Here is a 24743-nt window from a genome sequence, read left to right as displayed (position 1 = left end):
TCAGCATCAGAGACCTGGATTCGATCCTGACCTTGGGTGTTGTCCGTGTGGAGTTTGCATATTTTCACAGTGACACACGGGTGTCCTCTGGGTGCTCCGGTTCCCGCCCACATCCCAAACACATGCAGGGTTGCAGGTTAATTGGCCTCTATAAAATGTATGGGGAGAAGGCAGGAACGGAGTACTGATTGGGGATGATCTGCTACGATCACATTGAATGGCGGTGCTGGCTCGAAGGGCCCAATGGCCTACTCCTGCACCTATTGTCTATTGTGTAAGAAGTGGATGAGAAAGTGAGATAACAGCACTGGTGTGAACGGGTGATCAATGGTCAATGTGGACTCAAAAGGGTCTATTTCCATACCGTTTATTTCAATCACAAAAAAAAGTAGATACATTTTCCCTTAGGAAGTGGGCGAGGAGGGGTTTATATGGACCATAACACTGGAATAGAGTAAAGGGCGTGTTTCTATACATAATGCAAAGTTATTTCTTTGACAAATAAACTCAAGTACTGCAGGAATTCAGCAGGCCAGGCAGCATCTGTGGAGGGACCATGTTTTGGTGCAGCACTGATAGACAGTTCATTTCTTGCACAATTAACATGGTAGGTACACAAAAATGCTGGAGAAACTCAACAGCTGCAGCAGCATCTATGGAGCGAAGGAAATAGGCAACGTTTCGGGCCGAAACCCTTCTTCACACGCCTGAAACGTTGCCTATTTCCTTCGCTCCATAGATGCTGCTGCACCCGCTGAGTTTCTCCAGCTTTTTTGTGTAACCTCCAATACACTTCATGTTCAGTGTCTAACATGGTTATGTTTGCCTTTAAATAAAGGGGCTTGGAGAGTGATGTGGTCTGAGCTTGCAAAATTGTAGCAAGTGAGCATATAGACGCTACATAGAACAGCACAGGAACAGGCCCTTCGGCCACAATGTCTGTGTCGAACATGATACCAAATTAAACTAATCTCCTCTGCCTGTACATGAAATAGCTGGACAACAAGCCCAGGAGGTGGGTGCGGACTTATTTGCCCTGAGCACTACAAGAGTAAAACCCGTGCAGTGATCTGGCCTCTGCATGTGTTGAGCTCTAAACATTCCCCGGTTATTTTGGGCTGCTCTGCACCGCTTGCCTCTCGGCTTTATTGGCTGCTGGTTGCATTCAGTCCTTCAGCAGCTGGAGGAGAGTGACAGGGGAGGGCCGAGCTGGAATCTGGGCCAGTCCAGACCAAACAGAGGAGCTCCCCGCAATGTTGCTGCGATTCGGGGTGGTGGTGACACTGGAAGAGCGCGATGTGCAGCTGTTCGTGTGCGGGTCGAGGCCGGAGCTGGGGCACTGGGACCCGGAGCGAGCCGTGCAGATGGTCGCTGCAAGCAGCGCGGTGAACGAGCCTTCCTTCTGGACAGGCGAGGTGTTGCTGCAGGAGCACAGCACCGACACTTTCTGGTTCAAGTTTGCCAAGCGGATCCGGGGCCAGTTTGTCTGGGAAGGTAGAGGACGTCGTTATTGACTGTGACTGGGACAGGCATTGCTCGCTGGGGCACTGGATGTGACAGATCACTGACTGTGACTGGGCACTGGCTGGCACTGAGCATTGTCACTGAGTGCTTCACTGGACACTGCCACTGGACACTCACTGGAGCACACATTGAGCACTGGCATTGTCAATGGACAATGTCACTAGGCACCGACTTTCACTGGACACTGCCACTGGACACTGCCACTGGACACTCACTGGACACTGTCACTGACATTCATTGAGCACTGGGACAGTTACAGAAACATAGAAACATAGACAATAGGTACAGGAGTAGACCATTCGGCCCTTCGAGCCTGCACCGCCATTCGATATGATCATGGCTGATCATCCAACTCAGTATCCCATCCCTGCCTTCTCTCCATACCCCCTGATCCCTTTAGCCACAAGGGCCACATCTAACTCCCTCTTAAATATAGCCAATGAACTGGCCTCAACTACCCTCTGTGGCAGAAAGTTCCACAGATTCACCACTCTCTGTGTAAAAAATGATTTTCTCATCTCGGTCCTAAAAGACTTCCCTCTTATCCTTAAGCTGTGACCCCTAGTTCTGGACTTCCCCAACATCGGGAACAATCTTCCTGCATCTAGCCTGTCCAACCCCTTAAGAATTTTAAGAAGTCATCGGGCAATGCCGCTGAGAACTAACTTGCTCTGAACACTATTAGCCATTGACTGGTTCTGGGCACAGACTATCATTGCAGGTTGGCCAAGCACGAGCACTCATTGGCACTGGGTACTGGATCAAACCATTTCTGGGAAAAGCACTGAGCAACTTCTTACAGTGACTGGTCCTTGATAGACTAAAGACACTTTAATGGGACTGTGACCTGGGCTCAGCCTGTCACTGGCCATTTGCACTCGATATAGAAACATAGGTTCCTAGGTTCTAGCACCTATTTTCTATAGAAACATAGAAAATAGGTGCAGGAGGAGGCCATTTGGCCCTTCGAGCCAGCACTGCCATTCATTGTGATCATGGCTGATCGTCCCCTATCAATAACCTGTGCCTGCCTTCTCCCCATATCCCTTGACTCCACTAGCCCCTAGATCTCTATCTAACTATCTCTTAAATCCATCCAGTGATTTGGCCTCCACTGCCCTCTGTGGCAGGGAATTCCATAAATTCACAATTCTCTGGGTGAAAAAGTTTTTTCTCACCTCAGTCTTAAATAACCTCCCCTTAGACTGTGGCCCCTGGTTCTGGACTCGCCCAACATTGGGAACATTTTTCCTGCTCGTCCAGTCCTTTTATAATTTTATATGTTTCTATAAGATATCCCCTCATCCTTCTAAACTCCAGTGAATACAAACCTAGTCTTTTCAATCTTTCCTCATATGACAATCCCGCCATCCCAGGGATCAATCTCGTGAATCTACACTACACTGCCTCAATCACAAGGATGTCCTTCTTCAAATTAGGAGACCAAAACTGTACACAATACTCCAGGTGTGGTCTCACCAGATATCGATTGGCAGTGTAGCTGGACATTAGCTGTCACTGGACACTGGGTTTGGGTCTGTAACTGTTTGAGCGTAGACTGTCACTGATCATGGACAATTATTGGGCACTGATTGGGCTTTGTGAATGGACGGTGCCAGTGGTCGCTGATTAACACTGGTCACTATCTGCCAACGGGCACTCTAACAAAGCACTGAATATTTATTGACCCTGTCAATTTGCACACACTGGCACTGGGCACATTGTCATACACAAGTTGAAAGGGAGGGTTCAGGTGAGAGGAAGTACAGAAATTTGCATGGCAGAGTGTAACAATATGAGTTAAGATGAGTAGAGTGTGTCAGGAAGGGACAAGATAACAAAAAGATGCAGCAGCAATAAGTGATCAAAGTATTGAAACCATGTAGAAAGCCAGAATTAAAATCCAATATTTTGAACATACAAGGTATTTGTAACAAGCTAGATGAACTGATAGCACAAAGAAAACAGGTTTCATCTAATAGTCATTACAGGCCATGGTTGCTAGGTGACCAAGGCTGGGAGCCGATCATTCCAGGGTACTTTATGTTCTTCATGTTTCAAAAAGATGTAAAGCGAATGCTGGTTAGGATAGTTATGTACATGGTGGTTGCTATAGACCTAGTGGGCCAAAGGGCCTGGATTTATTCAGTATGGCTATAGGCAGAACTGAAGAGGAGATGAGTTTAATTTAGTTTAGAGATACTGCGTGGAAACAGGCCCTTCAGTCCACCAAGTCCATGCAGACCATTATCACCCCACACACTGGCTCTATACTACACACTAGGAACAATTTACAGAAGCCAATTAACCTGTAAACGTGCACGTCTTTGGAATGTGGGAGGAAACCAGGTACCCGGAGAAAACCCATGTGGCCACAAGGAGAACGTACAAACTCCATACAGGCAGCACCCATAGTCAAGATTGAACCCGGGTCTCTGGCACTGTAAGGAAGTCACTCTACCCCACTCTAATAATAACATATGATATCAGGACAGTAATGGGAAATTATCTTGACTAACAAACAAACTGCTGGAGGAACATAAGCTAAGGGTTTAGTCCCAATCACCCCACCTACCTCATTTCTACCCTCATGCTTTTTTTTTCAATCTGCACTTTCTCTCTAGCTGTTTCCTTGTAACACGCTATACAAGGCACTCTGGTTATATTTGTCTTTGCACTGCCTGCTATGCACGTGTCTGGCTTGATTACACTTGTGTATGGTATGATTTGACTGGAGGCATGCAAAACATAGAAACATAGAAAATAGGTGCAGGAGTAGGCCATTCGGCCCTTCGAGCCTGCAGCGCCATTCAATATAATCATGGCTGATCATCCAACTCAGTATCCTGTACCTGCCTTCTCTCCATACCCCCTGATCCCTTTAGCCACAAGGGCCACATCTAACTCCCTCTTAAATATAGCCAATGAACTGGCCTCAACTACCTTCTGTGGCAGAGAATTCCACAGATTCACCACTCTCTGTGTGAAAAATGTTTTTCTCAACTCGGTCCTAAAAGATTTCCCCCTTATCCTTAAACTGTGACCCCTTGTTCTGGACTTCCACAACAGCGGGAATAATCTTCCTGCATCTAGCCTGTCCAACCCCGTAAGAATTTTGTAAGTTTCTATAAGATCCCCCCTCAATCTTCTAATTTCTAGCGAGTACAAGCCGAGTCTATCCAGTCTTTCTTCATATGAAAGTCCTGACATCCCAGGAATCAGTCTGGTGAACCTTCTCTGTACTCCCTCTATAGCAAGAATGTCTTTCCTCAGATTAGGAGACCAAAACTGTACGCAATACTCCAGGTGTGGTCTCACCAAGACCCTGTACACTGCAGTAGAACCTCCCTGCTCCTATACTCAAATCCTTTTGCTATGAATGCTAACATACCATTCGCTTTCTTCACTGCCTGCTGCACCTGCATGCCTACTTTCAATGACTGGTGTACCATGACACCCAGGTCTTGTTGCATCTCCCTTTTTCCTAATCTGCCATCATTCAGGTAATAGTCTACTTTCCTGTTTTTGCCACCAAAGTGGATAACCTCACATTTATCCACATTATACTGCATCTGCCATGTATTTGCCCACTCACCCAGCCTATCCAAGTCACCTTGTAGCCTCCTAGCATCCTCCTCACAGCTAACACTGCCCCCCAGCTTCGTGTCATCCACAAACTTGGAGATGTTGCATTCAATTCCCTCATCCAAATCATTAATATATATTGTAAATAGCTGGGGTCCCAGCACTGAGCCTTGCGGTACCCCACTAGTCACTGCCTGCCATTGTGAAAAGGACCCGTTTACTCCTACTCTTTGCTTCCTGTCTGCCAGCCAGTTCTCTATCCACATTAATACTGAACCCCCAATACTGTGTGCTTTAAGTTTTTATACTAATCTCCTTTAAGTTTGCATACTAACAAAAATGTTCACTCTGTTTTGGTGTACATGACAATAGTAATAAACCAAACTAACTTACCATGAACAATATCAGTGGTGGGAAATGAACTAAGTGTAGCGAGGAAGAGAGCCAGTATAAAGAGGAGAGGTGGAGTAGAGAAGACAGGGGCCATGGGTGATTGGTGGACCGAAGAGGGTGAAGGTTAAAGGGCAGATGTGTGGCAGGACAGAGGCAGGTGGGTGATAAGGTGAAGACACGGAAAAACAAAAAGAAAGGAAGGCGGAGCCAGGTGGGTAAGGGATGGGAGGGCAGGGTGAAGAGGGAGACAGCTAGGAGTGGAGATAAGTGGGAACAGAAAGGCAACCAGCACTGGGGTCTGAGAAGTATGGAAGGTGCTAATGGGAACCAATAGGGGAGAGAGAGGTGAAGGCTGATAGTGACCAGAATCAGATGAGTTATTTTCAAACACCACATGATTTTGCCTTTTCATGCCTTTTTTTGATGATTTCAGGAAGATAATGCCTTTTTCACGATTGTGCCTAAATCAGCCTTTTTTTGCCATTTTAACGTAACTTACAAGAAAATTGACAGCTCTCGGGCGAAACCGGCTGTAAGTGGATGTCAAGTGATGATTGGAGAGGGGTGTGTGGGAAAGGGTCCAGTCTTTGCAGACTGGACTTATGCTTTAAGTAGGTGTGAAGTGGTGATTGGGGAGGAGTAGGTGGGGAAGGGTCTAGTCTTTTCAAACCGGAGTCAAGCTATGAGCAGCTGTAAATGTTAGTTGGGGATTGGGTGCGGGGTACCAGGGTTAAGTTTCTGTTTATCGAACCTGCAGTAGAACTCGTTCAGGTCATTGGTCAGCTGACAATTGTCCAAGGAGCGGGGGGAGGGGGGGTTTTCCTCTTGTAGCTTGTGATTTCTTGCAAGCCCTTCCACACTGAAGAAGAGTCATTTGCTGAGAACTTGCTCCTCAACTTCTCAGAGTACCTTTCCTTGGCAGCTCTGATTCCTTTTCTCAGCTTGTACTTGGCCTGCCTGTAGAGGTTTGCATCCCCACTCTTGTAGGATCTACCCCTGCAAGCGTCAAAATGCCTAAAGTTTAGTCAACGCCTTGTAAAAAACTGAACGATTTGTGAGAGTGTACGGGAGTGATATATTCTCTACAGCCAACTATGTGCAGTTTTGCAAAGCATGTGAGAAAGCAGTGAATCATGAGAAGAAATATTTCTTCTCCCAGCATGTACAGACAGCTAAACACAAGTCGACGGCAGAGAAACTGAAGGTAGGAAATATGCAAGCTTGTCTGCTCACAACATTTACTGCTGGCTCCAATCGCAAATCTGAGTTTTCGAGTGATCTGTGCAAAGCATTCATTGATGCTGGAATTCCACTGTGGAAATTGGAAAACAAATCTCTCAGAGGTTTTTATGGGAAATACATAAAGGAACCTATACTGAGTGAGTCATCATTACAGAAAAATTATGTTGACAGCAACTTCAACATTGTTGTGCAGAAAATTAGAGATGAAGTTGCATGCAACAAAATATGGATCTCAATAGACGAGACAACCAATGCTGTGGGGAGATATGTTGCCAATGTGGTCATCGGTACACTGGAGGCAGGTCAACCTTCAAAGGAGTATTTCTTGACGTTGGAAGTATTGGAGAAGTCAAAGAGCTCAACTATTGCTCAGTTGTTTACATCTTCACTTGCTGTACTTTGTACTTAAAGTTCCTGGCGATGTAGGTGAAGACATACAAGGAAAATGTGAGAGGGTGATTTTAGCTAACAAAGATCTTGAAGAAATACAAAACATAGCTAAACTTCTCAAAGGTAGTTGTAATACACAAGATATCAACATGAATGTAGAGTTTGTAGCTTGGTTCAGGAATGCACCAGTGACCTCAGCTGGGGTAGAAAGAAGTTTTTCACAACTGAAGCATATTCTGTCTGACAGACGGCATAGTTTAACACCAGATAATTTGAAAAAAATTGCTAGTAGTTATGTGCAACCAGGCGATAATGTAGTATACCTTTATAATTATCTTTTTCAACCATATTTTGCTGGTGGAAATACATGCCTTTTTTGTAATTTTATTTTGCCTTTTTGCCTGCCTATTTCAGAGATTTTTAGCGCCTAAACATCCTGGCTCTAGCCATTAGTTATCCTCTGGATCTTTGTGCCCCGGAAACAAATTGAATAATATATTTCAAACGATTGTTTGGGCATTTACTGCTCTGTGATTCCCATGTAACTTGAGCATTTTGATGCGATTGCAGGCCAGGGAACATTCAGCCACTGTACCCATTCTCGTCAATATTGACTCTAATTATACACGGGTTAATTATACTCAGTATCCTGTACCTGCCTTCTCTCCATACCCCCTGATCCCTTTAGCCACAAGTGCCACATCTAACTCCCTTTTAAATATAGCCAATAAACTAGCCTCAACTGCATTCTGTGGCAGAGAATTCCAGAGATTCACCACTCTCTGTGTAAAAAATGTTTTTCTCATCTCGGTCCTAAAAGATTTCCCCCTTATCCTTAAACTGTGACCCCTTGTTCTGGACTTCCCCAACATCGGAAAAAATCTTCCTGCATCTAGCCTGTCCAACCCCTTAAGAATTTTGTAAGTTTCTATAAGATCCCCCCCTCAATCTTCTAAATTCTAGCGAGTACAAAGCGAGTCTATCCAGTCTTTCTTCATATGAAAGTCCTGACATCCCAGGAATCAGTCTGGTGAACCGTCTCTGCACTCCCTCTATGGCAAGAATGTCTTTCCTCAGATTAGGAGACCAAAACTGTACGCAATACTCCAGGTGTGGTCTCACCAAGACCCTGTACAACTGTAGTAGAACCTCCCTGCTCCTATACTCAAATCCTTTTGTTGTTTAATTTGATAATGACCTGATAGTCCGTTAGAATGATTGGCCAGAAAACTGGGGACCATTCATGCCTGGCTTTCTAATTAATTATGTCCTGTGTGTGATCTCCTACGCCAGCAGACAGGCCCTCCCCAGAAAACAGAGTTGATTGCTGAAAATGCTGCCAATCTCTTTTTGTCCATGTTAGGAAACGGGCCACTCCATGATCGGAGCTGCGAATACGATGACAGCAACTTAGTGGATGATGTTTACTGTATCCCTGTCGGACATTATATTGAGGACAGTGGGTGTACTAACGAGATGAAGCACACCACCGATTTCTACTTTCACATTGCTGATCACCAAGCCATGCACTACTCCAGGTAAAACCACTCGGATGCCTGAATTTTAACACTGCTGCTAATTTTCGAAGGTTGCTGAAGGTTGGCACAGGAACAAGTCTTCAGCTCGGTGCATCTGTGATGACCTTCAAGCACCTATGTACATTAATCCCATGTTTTTCTTTGCATCTCATCAACACTCCCTCCCCCTCTAATTCTCCTGCCACACAGCTGCACCAGGGGCAATTCATTAAACTTGTCAACCTGCACGTCTTTGGACATTAGAGAAAATTAGAGCACCCAGGGACACCCAGATGATCACAGGAAGAACTTGCAAACTCCACATAGAGAGCACCAAGGTCAGGATCAAACCTGGATCTCTGGATTTGTGAGGCAACAGCGTTAATAGCCCTGCCATTGCACAGCTTTAGTGAGAAAGCTATAAAAGTGGATACAACTACAATTTTAAAAATACATTTGGTCAGATATATAGATAAGAAGGGTTTAGAGGGGTGTGGGTCAAATGCAGGCAAATAGAACCTTCCCAATATGCTTTTGGTCAGCATAGACAAGGTGGGCCAAAGAGGCTGTTTCCATGCTGAATAGTTCAATAACTCTATGGTATATATTCACAGCATACAAACAGGCCTTTCTTTTCAATTGGTCTATACTGTGATCATACTTCACGCAAATTTTAACTATTCTATCTTTTAAGTTCCCACGTGTGTTTATTCCGTTTCTACCTTTATGCATCATTGCCATGCACTGCATCTGCTTACTGTGATAGCGAGTTCTTTCTCTGGGAAAAGAGGTGTCTGCTGAATTGCCAAATGCCCGTTTATTGAGTCAATAAACAACAACAATGTTTTGATACTAATGTTTGCCAATCAACTTTCAGCTTTTACTAGTTGTCAATTCCCTCTGGAAGTCTGAAGATGACCATAGGTGTGTATAATGTTGAATAAGTGTGATTTTGAAAGGAATTTCAAAGCTAGTTAATGGGAGTTACAAGTTGTTTCAGAGACAGAGTTTTAGGCTGATGAGAATCTGAGTCACAGGATTCCCTTATAACAGCCGTGTGTATCTTAGCTATGCAAGGCACAAGACAACGTTTTGCTAGTTAAATATTATACCAGGATAACTCTTGAAAGTCAAATCTGAGCTAGGAATGTATGAACTGACATTGCCAGCTATTCATTAATCTCTCATTGAACAGTTGATATTTTCCATGAGTTGCATCCCACCATTCAAACAGTGACCAGTTTATTCCTACCATCTGTATAATTTACCTTGCCCATTTAGAACATGGAACAGGACAGGAACAGGCCCCTTGGCCCACAATGTCCTTGCTGAACCTGATGCCATGTTAAACTAATCTCCACTGTCTGCACATGATTCATATCCCTGCATTTCCACATAGCCATCCAAAAGCCTCTTAAAAACCACTATCATATCTGCCTTCACCACCACAAGTGGCAGCAGTTTCCAGCCATCTACCATTCTGATTTGTTTATATTACGTTTAAATCTTGTAATCTGTGATTTTATAACTAATATACCTTGCAACCCAACTAAACAATTACTTTTGTTACTGATTTTGATTCTCTATTGTCTGCAGACACTGAGCCTAGTTATTGTATGCTCATAGTTAATTCACTTCCATGTTGCTACTCATTAACCAGAACAAAACCAACTAGTTTTCCCTTACTTGTTATTTCATTATCATATTGAATGCGAAACAAGGGCCTTAACAAACTGCAAAAAAACTTGTGCTCTCTCAATGCACAGATTTTTGTTTTTTTCAGACCTCCTGTGAATAAATAGTCATCCGCAATCGTAGCTTGCCAATCCACAAACTGGTACGCAAATGGTAAGATTTTTCAGTGCACAGAGTGAGATTCCACCTGCCTAACATTGTGCTTCAGGTCCATCCTCAGAACTGCAGCAACAATCACACTAGTGTGCCATCTTCCAATGTACCTTAGGGTATTGCCTCACTCATGAGATTTAAAGATAGGGAGAAAGCGTTTTGGTAAGTGGGATTAGATGGTGAACATGATAGATCGATGCATTTTCTTTTTCTCAGGGTTGGGGAATGAAGAACTAGAGGGCAGAGAATTAAGGTAAGAGGGGAAAAATGTGATAGGAACTTATACTGAGTGATGTACATATGAGGAACAAACTGCCAGAGGAAGTGATTCTCTGCATAAGAATAACAACATTTAAAATGTATTTCGATATCTTTATAAATAGGAAAAGTTTAGATGGATACAAGACAAATGGGATTAGTTTAAATGGCCATCTTGGTGGGCAGGGAGGAATTGGGCCAAAAGGCCTGTTTATATGCTGTTCGACCCTATGATGAATCAAATAAAGGTTCTCTATCCTTTTCTCATAGTTTAGTGTAGAGATACAGTGTGGAAACATGCCCTTCAGCCCACCAGGTCCACACTGACCAATGATCACCTGTACACTAGTACACTGTACACTAGTTCGATCCTGCACATTAGGCATCATTTACACAAGCCAATTAACCTTCAAAACTGCACGTCTTTGCAATGTGGGAGGAAACCGGAGCACCCGGAGAATATCTATGCGGTCACAGGGAGAACGTACAAACATCACCCAGACAGCACCCATAGTCAGGATCGAACCAGCTTTTTTTCAGAGTTGGGGCTGCTTGTTGCATTCCTGGAATGAGCCATTGCCCAACAATCTGAATTTTAACTCAGCGGCTCAGGCAGCATCTGTGGAGAAAAAGAATAGGTGATGTTTTGGGTCGAGACCCATCTTCAGTCTGAAGCATCTCCATAGATGCTGCCTGATCCGCTGAGATGCTCCAGCTTTTTGTGCCTATCTTCCGTTTAAAAAGCATCTACATTTCTTTCCTACACAATCTGAATTTTAACTCTTTTGTTCATCAATCTCTATAATCATATATTATAGGTGAGATTTTAAACAAATACAATCTAAGCATCTGGACAGACCGGTTTTACAACTCTGTGACGCGATCATAACCCCAGTGCTGCTTAACTGGAGAATGCATGAAAAAAAATAGAGAAACCCCGCAGGCTATTTCTATTCACTTCCTACTAGTCATTTACAGGTGTGGAACAGGAACAATTTTAAGAATTTGAGAATTTATCCGAGTTGTTCATGAAATGTTTTTATTTAAGCAGTTCATGTGTTGTATAAACACTCAGTTTTATACTTAAACGCTCAGTTTAATATTTAAACGATACAGCTCAACAATTAGTTCAGAAGGACAAGGTGGTGGGTTAACGTGTTGACTGTGGTGAAGACTAGCTGCGTTGTCTGCTGCTCCCCGCCAGATTCCGCCCAGGTCGGCGTTGATTTGTGGGGCCAGATCACGCCAGGTCCTTGCGATTGCTCGAGCTCGATGGTTTCAGACCAAAGTGGCTCGACCTGCCACATGACCCCCCCCCCCCCACCCCAGAACCTGAGAATTGGAGGCGGTTATGCTGTCGAGTGAGGCAGCCTGATCTTGTGTACGTGTCTCCTGTGTTCGGGGTTGCAGCTGGTTGAGTTGAGGGCGGGTTTGGCCGTGATGGTGGACGCCCTCTGCGGCGGGATTGTGCCACCTGCACTGATTGGTCAATGTCCAAGTGTGCCGGCTTAAGACGGTCCACGGAGACAGTTATTATAATTTATTATTGAGCAAATATTAGAAAAGTAAACCAAAAAGTCTTCAGGCAAAGTTAACAAAGATGAAAAAGAGATAATGTTTAAATATCGAGTGTTGTGGGTAAAGGGGATCTGGTGAATGACCTATGTTGCAGAAGGCTTTTGCTTCAGGTCAACATCAAACATTATTGTGCAAAATAAAAGTTGACTGTCGAGGTAACATATTGGCATGAGTAGATCAGCAGACTAACAGGAATTAGAGTAACAGGAATTAGAGTCTGGGATAAATTGATCTTTTTCAGGTTGACGGGATGAAATGAGTGGTGTACCACAGGGATTGGTTCTGGGACCTCAACGTTTTACAATTTAGATAAATGACTTGGATGAAGCCACCAAATACACAGTTGTTACATTTGCTGATGACTCAAAAGTCAGGCAGGAAAGTAAGTTTAAGGAGGACTCGAGGAAGCTGCAAAGGAATATATGTAGGTTAGGTGAATGAACAAAGATTTGACAAATGGAGTATAATGTGGAAGCATATGAATGTTTCCATTTTGACAGGAAGTTTTTACACGGCACAATATGCTGGATTACAAGGGATGGGTGGGCAGCGTGGAGTTGTGTTCCCCTCATTGAGAAATCAGGAGTCACAGTCTCAGAATAAGGGGGGGGGAGGGGTCATTTAGGTCAGGAAAGAGGAGGTTATTTTCCACTCAGAAGATAGTGAATTGTTTGAATTCATTTTACAAGATGGTTTAGTCGTTGTTCTGGATATTAAGAGAATCAAGGGACATGGTAAAGCTGGAAACGAGTTAAAATAGATTAGCCATGGTGATGAATGACAGAACAGGCTCTGTAAGGGCATGATATTCGTTCTATTTCTTATGCTCTTAAGGGGTGCCAACCTTGTGACTACATTCAGGCCAAGTTACAGATTTATTGTACTTTAGATGGAGCCCCAGATCAAAACCTTGGAACCATGCCACAATAGTTGTAAATACTGGTGTTCAATTAAACAACCAATGCCAGGGGGTTGTTCCATGAACATCTTCATCTTGAATGTTCATTGAGCTTAGCAGTTGAAAACAAAGGACAAGACTGATATTTATAACTATGGTTGTGAAAAATTACAGCTGGTTCTTGACCAGCTGGGTAATTCGATTGACGAATGGTTAATGGAGTTTAATGTTGATGAGTGCAAGGTGTTGCATTTTGGTAAGTCAGTCTACAGCAGGACTTTCACAGTGAAGGCTTTCGGTTCATTGGCCTTCATCAGTCAGGGTATTGAGTCTATAAGTTGGGATGCTATTGTTAAAGTTGTGCAAGACGCTGGTGAGGACTTGTGTGTTCTTTTTTGATCACCCTGCTATTGCAGAGAAGGTTTACAAGATGTTGCCAGGACTTGAGAGCCTGATCTATGGGGAGAGGTTGGGCAGGTTAAGACTTTATTTATTGGAATGCAGGAGGCTGAGGGGTGATCTTATAGTGGTGAATGATAAAATCATGAGAGGCATAGATAGGATGAATGTACAGAATCTTTAATCCAGGGGAAATCAAGAACCGAACAATGAAATTATTTCTTGCAGCAGCAGTCTGCTAACATAGTGCTCAGATAAACATAGATATTATATATTAAAAAGTTGATTAAAAAAAGACCCAATATAGTCCAATAACAAAACAAAGTGCAAAGTGCCTGGTCCATTCAAGGCAGTTTGTAATTTGGAGTTTAGTTGGAGTTCATAGTGTTCGATGGCCTGGTGTTGTTAGACGCTGTTCCTGAACCTGGATGTTAAGAGTTTTCAGACTCCTATACCTTTTTCCCGATGGCAGGACTGAAATGAGAGCATGGTCAGGGTGGTGTGAGCGCTTGATGATACTGGCTGCTATTTTGAGAGTATGCCTCCTATCCATCCCTTCGATTGTGGGGAGGTCACTTCCCGTGATGGACCAGGCAGTTTTCTCCACTTTTTGTAATCACCTTAATTCCTGGGCATTCAATTTGCCAAACCAGGCAGTGATGCAAGCAGTCAATATGGTCTCTACCATACACCTGTAGAGGTTTAAGAGAGTTTAAGAAGGAACTGAAGATGCTGGAAATCGAAGGTACACAAAAATGCTGGAGAAACTCAGCGGGTGCAGCAGCATCTATGGAGCGAAGGAGATAGGCAACGTTTCGGCCCGAAACGTTGCCTATCTCCTTCGCTCCATAGATGCTGCTGCACCCGCTGAGTTTCTCCAGCATTTTTGTGTACCTGAGGTTTAAGAGAGTATTTGTCCACGTGCAGAATCTCCTCAATCTTCTAAGAAAATAGAGGTGTTGATGGACTTTCTTCATGATTGCATGAATATGCTGGGTCCAGGACAGATCTTCAGAGGTATGCAAGCCCAGGAACATGGACATTATTGACTCACTCCACCTTGAACCCGTTGATGAAAACAGATTTGTGGATCCCCGGCCCATCCCTTCTAAAGTCAACCATCAGTTCCTTTGTTTTTACTGACATTGAGTGCAAAGTTGTTCTGGCACCATTCAATCAGATGAATGATCTCCCTCCTATACTCTGACTTAACATTACCCATAATTCGTCAGTAAATGTAAAAGTGGAGTTGGAATTGTGTCCGGCTGCAGTTATGGGTATAGCAGGAGCAGAGCAGGGGGCTGAGCACATAGCCTTCAGGTGACCCTGTGCTTCAGAATAAAATCCACCTGCAATCAAGCTGTTTTAGTATATTGCGGGAGTGCAGCGTAGGTTTACAAGGTTAATTCCCGGGATGGCGGGACTATCATAAGCTGAGAGAATGGAGCAGCTGGAGTTTAGAAGGGTGAGAGGATATCTTATTCTGGTATTTATACATTAAAATGAGAAAATTTGCTGTTCACAGTTTCATTAATTTAATTACAGCCACGTATAAGAAATTATTTGAAATGTGTCACGACTAAGTTGCCAAACAGCACTTATTCAAACAGTTCAATAAATGTGACCTTCCCCATGCCTTCAGGCTATTAAACCTGGCTCGGACAAAATTCAGATCACCAATAACCCATTATATGTTATTTGCACTTTATCAGTGTATTTATGCATGTGTGTATATATTTATATAATGGTATATGGACACACTGATCCGTTTTGTAGTAAATGCCTACTATGTTCTGTGTGCTGAAGCAAAGCACAAACTTCATTGTCCTGTCAGGGACACATGACAATAAACTCACTTGAACTTGAACTTGAACTTGATCATGATTTTCAGGCAGCAGACTTGCTCCCTCATAGCACCAGCAACTAGAGTTTAAGCCTGACCTCCGGTGCTTTCCGCATAGAGTTCGTAGGTTCTCCTGTAATTGTACTTGTTTCCTCAGAATCTTCCGGATTTCTTCTACATCACAAAGATGTGCAGGTAGATCAGTTAACTGGCCACTGTATATAGCCCCGTGTGTAGATGAGTGGTTGAATCTTTTTCTTCCCAACCCTCCAAATAAGGACAAGGAAATGGTATATTGACTTGAATATGTCTCTTCAATCTCTTCAGTTGCTTAAAACCAATATATGTCACAATTAACCAAGCATGGACTGTACAGTTGCATCTTTAAAGAAATAAACCATGGAACAAAGGTTTTTGTGAAGTCGATGTATTATTGAAATAGTATTGCATGTTCAATTCTACGTCCAAAGATTTCAGCAATACAATCCAATTTACTCTAAGCAGAGCTTTCATTTTATATCGTTAGACCCAACGAAAGGCTCATCTTGCTTAATTTTGGTGGGAATTTCTTTTACAGCCGAATGTAACCATAAATGTGATGTAGTTACTGAACTAATTTTGCAATGAAATGGGTGCTTTGATCTCCAGGATTCTGCCTCGGATTTGGCTTGGTAGCTGTCCACGACAGGTAGAGCACGTGACCATCAAACTCAAGCACGAGTTGGGGGTGACTGCAGTAATGAATTTTCAAACGGAATGGGATGTTGTGCAAAACTCGGCCGGGTGTAACCGGAGACCAGAACCAATGAAACCTGAGTTCATGATGGAATTGTACAAAGATGCTGACTTAGCATATATATGGATGCCAACTCCAGATATGAGTACAGAAGGTGAAAAAAATTATATTTTGATTAATTATTGCTAAAACTATGATAGAGCTTCTCTTGGAAGTGGTTACCATATCCTGCACGATAAAAATGAGTAACACAAATATAAGCTTACGGATAACCAACAACTTGCATTAATATAGTTCTAACATTGTAATAGAAATTAGGTGCAGGAGTAGGCCATTCAGCCCTTCGAGCCTGCACCGCCATTCAATATGATCATGGCTGATCATCCAACTCAGTATCTCGTACCTGCATTCTCTCCATACCCCCTGATCCCTTGAGCCACATCTAACTCCCTCTTAAATATGCCCAGATGCACAAAATACCGCAAGTGTCCACCACCAAAAGCATCCAGGCTGCAACACCATCACTGATCTAGCTGGGCGACTCCAGAAAGACACAGCTGTCAAGCTGGGCAGGTACTGAGAACTAACCAGGAAAGAATTACCTGTACCATGTCTTCAACAACATTCAGACAATTATGCTCTCAGTCCAGATTAGGTAATGTGGGCACCATGAAAGTTTGATTGAGCATTACATCAAGGAACCATATTAACATTTGTTGATGGGAATCAAAGGGAAAGCTCTCCAGTGACTGCAGTCACCTCTGACATGGAAAGATGGTTGTGATTTTTGGAGGCAAGACATTTCAGCAATAGGACAGCAATGCAAAGGCTGTGCAGGGGCCAGTTACATTCGCCAATCACCAATCTTCTCACCACCAATGTTTAGCGGTGGCCGGGTTGTGTTAGAGAGGGATTATGCGCTGTCCACAGACGCCCTGGGGGATTTCCGGGACCGCTGGGTTGGGAGGGGAGGGGGAATGCATCCTTGACAAGGATTGTAAGATAGTTGTATCATTGTTTATTGTTTGTCGTGTATTATGGTGGTGGGTTCTTTTTGATTAATTGACTATTTTGATTTTTTTTAATGTTTAGCACTGGGGGAAGTATAGTCCCAAAAGAGTCCAAGTGTTGAATTGTCATGTGTACCTGCACCAAAACAATGAAAAAAAAGAACTTGACCACCTATGTAAATACTTGAATAGACCAGTGAGCGATTCTGAAATTAATGCAGAATTAGTCACATTTACAAACTGGAAGTTCAGTAATGTGAATTTTCTTCTATTTGCCTGGATTAAATTAGCCCCGACACAAACAAACCATTCATAGCAAAAACAGGCCATTTGATTTACATCCCAAGCATAGAATGTACAGTGTACTGTACACTATTCGCAAGATGCACTATGGCAACTTTCCTGGTGTTCACGCCTTCCAAAGCCATGACAGGCATATAGAAAGACTGCGCCAAACCACATACAATCCTGACTTTCCTTCTCGGTCACTGCACCTTCTCTATACTTCCAGGTAAACTACAAGTTCCTCACTTGTCCAGTATAAGGTAATATATAAAAAATATTCTTCCTGGTAAAATTGTATTTTCGTTCTCTGACTAAGTTGCGTGTTTTTGATTTGGCTTTTTTCCCCTCTACAACAGGCAGAGTGAAGATGCTCCCTCAGGCAGTTTACTTACTGAATGGTTTGCTGGAGAATGGCCACACTGTGTACGTGCATTGTAATGCAGGTGTAGGAAGATCGACTGCCACTGTATGTGGGTTCCTGATGTATATCACTGGATGGAGTCTTAGGAAAGTTCAGTATCTTGTAACTTCCAAAAGACCCGCAGTCTACATAGATGAAGAGGCTTTAATCCTTGCCAAGAATGAATTTTATCAAAAATTTGGAAATATTCATTCTTCTCTGTGTCACAACTGTTAAGATTACCCACTATTTATTGCAAATACTCGGGTTGAAGGATATGTTGTGTTTTTGCTTTAAAACGAGCAGAGCTTTAATATTTATTTATGACAGCACAATATGAGCAAATAATTTATTGCAGAAATTCCCATAACTTTTTAAACATCCATCCTACCTAGTTCTGAAATATCTTGATGCAGTTTTAAGAACAGTTGGCGATTGCAAGTTGGCAGTGATTTTTGACCAAGGATGTCTGATGGAAACTGCTTGTAGGTAACAAACTACTCCGAGATGTTAATTGTTTATTTACCTATAAATCTTTTGAAAATCACTGAGACATACATTATAATCAGAATGAGACCCTGCTTGATAACAAGCCATTAGAGCGATTAAGATCATTAAAGCAATAATGTTAAAGGATGCCTCCCCCATTGAGAACACATCCAGACTTCATTCTGATTGGGACAATTCAGCAAACATAGAATGGTAGACATTAAGGCATGTATTGGTTGCACCGCCAGATAGTCGCTTATGCTGTAAGGAAACCTAACAGAAAATCATGTAGTATGGTACAGCAGAAGACACAATTAATTATCTCTGATAGCAGGTACATGAGTTACATATAAACACATCTTAGCCTTTCTTTCATATGTCATCGTCTTCTATTCGCCCCACAAAATACATTTGTCATTCACTTCAATTGCTCCTTGAGATATCATACTCTTACTACTTTGAGGTAAAAGGGATTCTTGTAAATACCCTGTTGCATTTACCAATGACGAATCTTTTATCTCATATAACCATATAACCACATCTCATTTTTCAATCCCTCCAGAGCTTCACCCTACCCTGTCTCATTCAGCTTTACTTATGTCCTGCCTTCCAGTTACAGGTTATGTACCAATATTGTCAGAGGGATTAGGGGATGCCTCTGTTCATTCTATAAGTCAGAGCACAATAGGAAAACAAGAAAATCAGCAGTGCAATTTGTCAATGTACTAATGCTATATTAAACAGTAATTATATTAATTTTAATACCAATTTCCAGGTGTATGTTGTTAATTTTGAATGTAAATATGTCAAACAAACAAAAATCAGAATGGAGTGAATATTTAATCCTGCTATAATGAAATGTTGTTGCAGAAAATATTTTAAACATTGCTTTTGTTTTTATATTTATCAATTTAATTACAAGTTCAAATTGAAACATTTAGATTGGAAAGTTATTGCATTAACAGTGTAGATGAAGTACATTGAAATAAAGGTCTTCTTCTTATCGAGTCCACACACAAGATTAGAAGTTGTTCAGCCAGAGCTGAACACACTTCTCGGCATCTGCACAATGGTGTCTGTCTTGCGCTTCTTGTGCGTGGTGGTGGAAAGATTGGTTGAAGCAGGGCCGCGACGTGAACGCTCTTTCCTTCACTCCGAAATAAAGGTGGAAAATAAAAAGAGAGCCAATGTCTCAGGTTGATTTCCTTTCATTGTAACTGGGACATGGGTACTGTGCATTATATTTGTTTGAAATCTATATAATTAAAAGTCTCATCAACCACTTCCTGTCTGCGATGTATATTGATTTTAAAAAAACGCTACCATATATCGCTATAATGTTTGGCCATCTTACTCACAGTCCTCCTCCGCTGAGGAGGCTCCGAGGATTTTTCCCATCAATGAAAAATAAAAAAGTTATTCGTGTTTAAAAACGCTTGAGATCCTCTCGCCTGTCAATCACCGCGATGAAGGTTACGCCCCCGGATGCCTGGACGTGACTCAGTCACTCTGCAAGATTGCGAGGGAGAGGCTATGACTCTCATTCTAAGCTGTGAATCAACTGAACTGTGAGTCTGTAATGTACTTGCAATAAATGATTTGTTAGCCCTTAATGGCAATGCCATGAGTTGTTTGGCCTGCTGCCCTGCCTGTGCTTGAAACTGCAATGCTTTATTGGGTCCGACTGTGTCTGGAAGGAATAAATGTTTTATTAGGTCTGACTTTGTTTGGTTCAAAAGTCCAACTCATTTCGTGACTTCTGCTTGGTGGAAAGGTCGCGCTGATTGCGTAATTTCCGGTGAGTGTAGAGGTCACGCTGATTGCGGAAGTGCCGCTGACTGCGGAAGCCCCAAAGTGGAGAGGCCACTCTCAGCCATGTGAGTATTCAAGAACATTTACTGCCACAGAAGGTGGTTGAGGCCAGTTCATTGGCTATAGTTAAGAGGGAGTTAGATGTGGCCCTTGTGGCTAAAGGGATCGGGGGGTATGGAGAGAAGGCAGGTACAGGATACCGAGTCGGATGATCAGCCATGATCATATTGAATGGCGGTGTAGATTCGAAGGGCCGAATGGCCTACTCCTGCACCTATTTTCTATATATGGTGGATGAGTCGGTGAGTGTGAGTGTGTGTGAGAGTGTGTATGGTCTCAGTGACTGAGCTGCCAGCCCAATAATCCATTCGGCCCACAATGTCCATACTAGCCCTATGGAAACCAGTCCCTTCGGCACGCAACACCATGCTATCGCTCCAGAACCCCCCCCCCGGCCAGCAATATTGAAAATGGTGGAGAGGTGGAATATTGCATTGGGGGACCAGCCCTCCCGTGTGAAGCTGGGACCCAACCGATCCCACTTAGTCTAGTCATAGATTATAGGTGAGATTTCAAACAACTTCATAATTATAGGTGGCACAGTGGTTCAACAGTAGAGCTGCTGCCTTACAGTGGCAGAGGTCCAAGTTCTATCCAAACAGCAGGTGCTGTCTGTACAGAGTTTGCACACTCTCCCTGTGATCACATGGGTTTTCTTGGGGTACCCTGGTTTCCTCCCACATTCCAAAAGAGCAAGGGTTAGTGGGTTAATTGGTTTCTGTAAATTGGCCCCAGTGTGTACGATAGAACTAGCGTGCAGGTGATCGTTGGCTGCCATGGATTGGTGGGCCGAGGAACTGTTTCCACAACGTATCTAAACTAAACTAATTACTATATGAACTACAAAGCTAGCTCAAGTTATTAAGGGAGCTGGTACATGGTTCATTCTGGAACAAAATTTTCATTTCAGGCCTAGCATGTTACATTTCCCACAAATAAAAAAGGATAGTTTTAGTCTATTATATTTCTTAACCCAGGGCTAGGCAATTTGATAATTAACATAGCACCTATAACCAAACACATCAAAAGTAATACAAGATTTGACACGGGCACTAAGGGCGACTAGGGCTTACATGAGGGTAACTAATAGAATTTCTTGAAAAGAGGGCAGAAAGGTTAGGAGGGGTATTTCAGGGCACAGGGCATTGACACGTGGTGCAGTCAGCAATAGGGGAACAATGATAATCAGTAAGATTCAAACAGCGAAAGCAGTGGTGTCAAGATTCCAGTTAAAATAGACAATGGAGTAAATAACAAAAAACAAATATTAAAAAAAACTTTAATTTTATGATAAGCTCCCCATTCTCCTTAAAAGTTCTCAAAATACTGAAGCTACTAGCTTCTTGTGTAGAAAAGAACTGCAGATGCTGGTTTAAACTGAAGATAGACTCAAAATGCTGGAGTAATTCAGCGGGTCAGGCACCTTCTCTGGACACTATAATCTTCTCCAGAGACACTGCCTAACCCGCTGAGTTATTCTAGGTTTTTGCATCTACCTGTACTAGCATTTGTTCCTTGATAGATAAAGACCATGACACTTTACTAGAATGTTGCCTGGGTTTCAGCAACTAAGTTACAGAGAAAGGTTGAACAAGTTAGGGCTTTATTCTTTGGAGCGCAGAAGGTTAAGGGGGGACTTGATAGAGGTTTTTAAAATGATGAGAGGGATAGACAGAGTTGACGTGGAAAAGCTTTTCCCCACTGAGAGTAGGGAAGATTCAAACAAGGGGACATGACATGAGAATTAAGGGACTGAAGTTTAGGGGTAACATGAGGGGGAACTTCTTTACTCAGAGAGTGGTAGCTGTGTGGAATGAGCTTCCAGTGAAGGTGGTGGAGGCAGGTTCGTTTTTATCATTTAAAAATAAATTGGATAGTTATATGGATGGGAAGGGAATGGAGGGTTATGGTCTGAGCGCAGGTATATGGGACTAGGGGAGATTATGTGTTCGGCACAGACTAGAAGGGTCGAGATGGCCTGTTTCCGTGCTGTAATTGTTATATGGTTATATGGTTGACACAAGAATAAAGTTAATCTGATGACGAAGATCATGGTACTGCATGCACTGGATAATTTGAATGGATACACAATAGACAATAGGTGCAGGAGTAGGCCATTTCGCCCTTCGAGCCAGCACCCCGCCATTCAATGTGATCATGACTGATCATCCCTAATCAGTACCCCGTTCCTGCCTTCTCCCCATATCCCCTGACTCCGCTATTTTTAAGAGCCCTATCTAGCTCTCTCTTGAAAGCATCCAGGGAACCTGCCTCCACCGCCCTCTGAGGCAGAGAATTCCAGACTCACCACTCTCTGTGAGAAAAAGTGTTTCCTCGTCTCCATTCTAAATGGCTTACTCCTTATTCTTAAACTGTGGCCCCTGGTTCACATCAGATATTTTCCTTTGTACCCATGAACTGCCAGATTGGAAGCCAATATATGTATTGGGAACAGATGACATTTAAATAGGAAATATTAACTGCAAGTTAGGACGCAAGCAGCAATCTTTTGGATAAGATCATATTTACTAAAACAGAGGCAATTATATTACAGAACTCAATTATATTAGCATTGAAACAGAATATACAAACCAGACAGATGATCTCATTGAGTTTGATCATATAGGCATGTTGCAATTAAGGAATATCTACCCTCCTGCACCAACCATCATGTTTGTTTATCAAAATTGAAGTAAGCTGCCAAGTACAGAAAAATCAAACAAATCCCTGGCCAAATTAGGACATGCAAATTCGACTTTGCTCCCTACAGCAGTCAAAACAAATCGAGATGACGGCAGTGATTGTGTAACCTGCAATCTGTAATCAGCTCTTTCAGTTGCAGTGAATCAATGCTTGCCACAAGAGCTTTTTCTTGCTTGACCATCTGGAATAAAAAGCTGACATCTAAGCTAGTTATGGTCTTACGCCTCTCTTCTCCATGATGATTTAATTCAAACCTATTGTTTGTCAAGATGGCTGGGTAGAAATACACTGTTTTGGCTGCAGTTCATTTTTATAAGAATTAAAAATGCAGAAACTATTCCTGCACACATCTTCCATGGGAGTTTTATCAGGGCAAGTAACATATCACAAAAATACCAGGAACCACTTTCTCAGGTTACATTATTCAGTTAAAAGCCAAATTGCATTAATGGAGACAGTATTTTTTCATTTTTACCTTTTCCCATGTGATCAAGTGTCTCAGAAATGTGAGAGCTAAAAAACTTCCCCATCCTATTCTCACATTGCTGTTTTAAGGACTGCTGATTTTTTTCTGTTTTAGTTACAAATGGAAACATCATTCAAGGTGATCACCACAGTGCTGTGGTTTAATCTCAACTTCAGCTGACTTGAATTCTACCGATTTAACTGTGGAGAGAAAAAAAGTAACTTGTACTTATGCAGTGCCAGCGTAATTTATGTGGTGAACTACCAATGTTGGGACATGAAACTATAATTATCTGATTGAACATCGTTCTGCATGTTCATGTTCTGCATCAGCTGGACATGTCAAACTGAGCTTTGGGATGTCTGGTTTCTTTGATGTACTCCAGTTATTTCTAAACACTTGTGGAATACAAGCACTGACCATTTTTCCTCCTTTTAGTTTACTATAGACTTCAACTTTGATATCTTCAATGAAATATTATGGAATTATTGTAACTGACCACAACTTCAAATTTTGCATCTTCTAAGGAAGATCAAACTTGTTTTCAAAGGCAGAAGCACCCCAATAGCAGTCAAGCAATCCATATATACTCAGGGCTTAAAATTCAGGACTGTTTGAACATCTGCTTGAACAAGGGTCTTGGTGAGACCACACCTGGAGTATTGCGTAGTTTTGGTCTCCAAATCTGAGGAAGGACATTATTGCCATAGAGGGAGTGCAGAAAAGGTTCACCAGACTGATTCCTGGGATGTCGGGACTTTCATATGAAGACTGGATGGACTCGGCTTATACTCGCTAGAATTTAGGAGATTGAGGGGGGGGATCTTATAGAAACGTACAAAATTCTTAAGGGGTTGGACAGGCTAGATGCAGGAAGATTGTTCCCGATGTTGGGGAAGTCCAGGACAAGGGGTCACAGCTTAAGGATAAGGGGGGAAATCCTTTAAGACCGAGATGAGAAAAATATATTTCACACAGAGAGTGGTGAATCTCTGGAACTCTCTGCCACAGAGGGTAGTTGAGGCCAATTCATTGGCTATATTTAAGAGGGAGTTAGATGTGGCCCTTGTGGCTAAAGGGATCAGGGGGTATGGAGAGAAGGCAGGTACAGGATACTGTGTGGGATGATCAGCCATGATCATATTGAATGGCGGTGCAGGCTCGAAGGGCCGAATGGCCTACTCCTGCACCTATTTTCTATGTTTCTATGTATCTAATAGCTGGAAAGATTACTGGCAACTGTGGGAATGATTGCCAGGCCCAGGGATTGATCAGTTATATTCATAGCTTTGGGTAAAATTAGCAAC

The 24743-nt window shown here is 42.6% G+C and overlaps 1 protein-coding gene across 2 annotated transcripts; it reads left to right on the top strand.

Moving 5' to 3' along the window:
* The first annotated feature begins 1044 nt into the window (after positions 1-1044).
* epm2a (EPM2A glucan phosphatase, laforin) lies at positions 1045-19706 on the top strand. 2 transcript variants are annotated; one of them, XM_055635105.1, is made up of 4 exons: positions 1045-1494; positions 8498-8672; positions 16124-16365; positions 17863-19706. In XM_055635105.1, the coding sequence occupies exons 1-4, from the start codon at positions 1254-1256 to the stop codon at positions 18141-18143; spliced, it is 939 nt and encodes a 312-aa protein (XP_055491080.1). In that variant the 5' UTR covers positions 1045-1253; the 3' UTR covers positions 18144-19706. The 2 variants fall into 2 exon arrangements, with proteins under 2 accessions (XP_055491080.1, XP_055491081.1); XM_055635106.1 differs by lacking the exons at positions 1045-1494; positions 8498-8672 and adding an exon at positions 10604-10752 and having other exon boundaries at positions 17863-19705.
* The last annotated feature ends 5037 nt before the right edge of the window (positions 19707-24743 follow it).

This window comes from Leucoraja erinacea, chromosome 5 (genome assembly GCF_028641065.1).
Source record: "Leucoraja erinacea ecotype New England chromosome 5, Leri_hhj_1, whole genome shotgun sequence".
Classification (NCBI taxonomy): Eukaryota; Metazoa; Chordata; class Chondrichthyes; order Rajiformes; family Rajidae; genus Leucoraja; species Leucoraja erinaceus.
Note: the sequence above shows the minus strand (reverse complement) of the source record. Positions and strands in the feature narration are given on the sequence as shown.

What these genes read in the sequence shown, in the direction of transcription:
- epm2a (XM_055635105.1), top strand. Translation starts at nt 1,254, where the DNA reads ATGTTGCTGCGATTCGGGGTGGTGGTGACACTGGAAGAGCGCGATGTG. An exon ending in CAAGCCATGCACTACTCCAG is followed by an intron (nt 8,673 to 16,123) that starts GTAAAACCACTC and finishes TTTGATCTCCAG; the next exon opens with GATTCTGCCTCGGATTTGGC. An exon ending in TCCAGATATGAGTACAGAAG is followed by an intron (nt 16,366 to 17,862) that starts GTGAAAAAAATT and finishes CCTCTACAACAG; the next exon opens with GCAGAGTGAAGATGCTCCCT.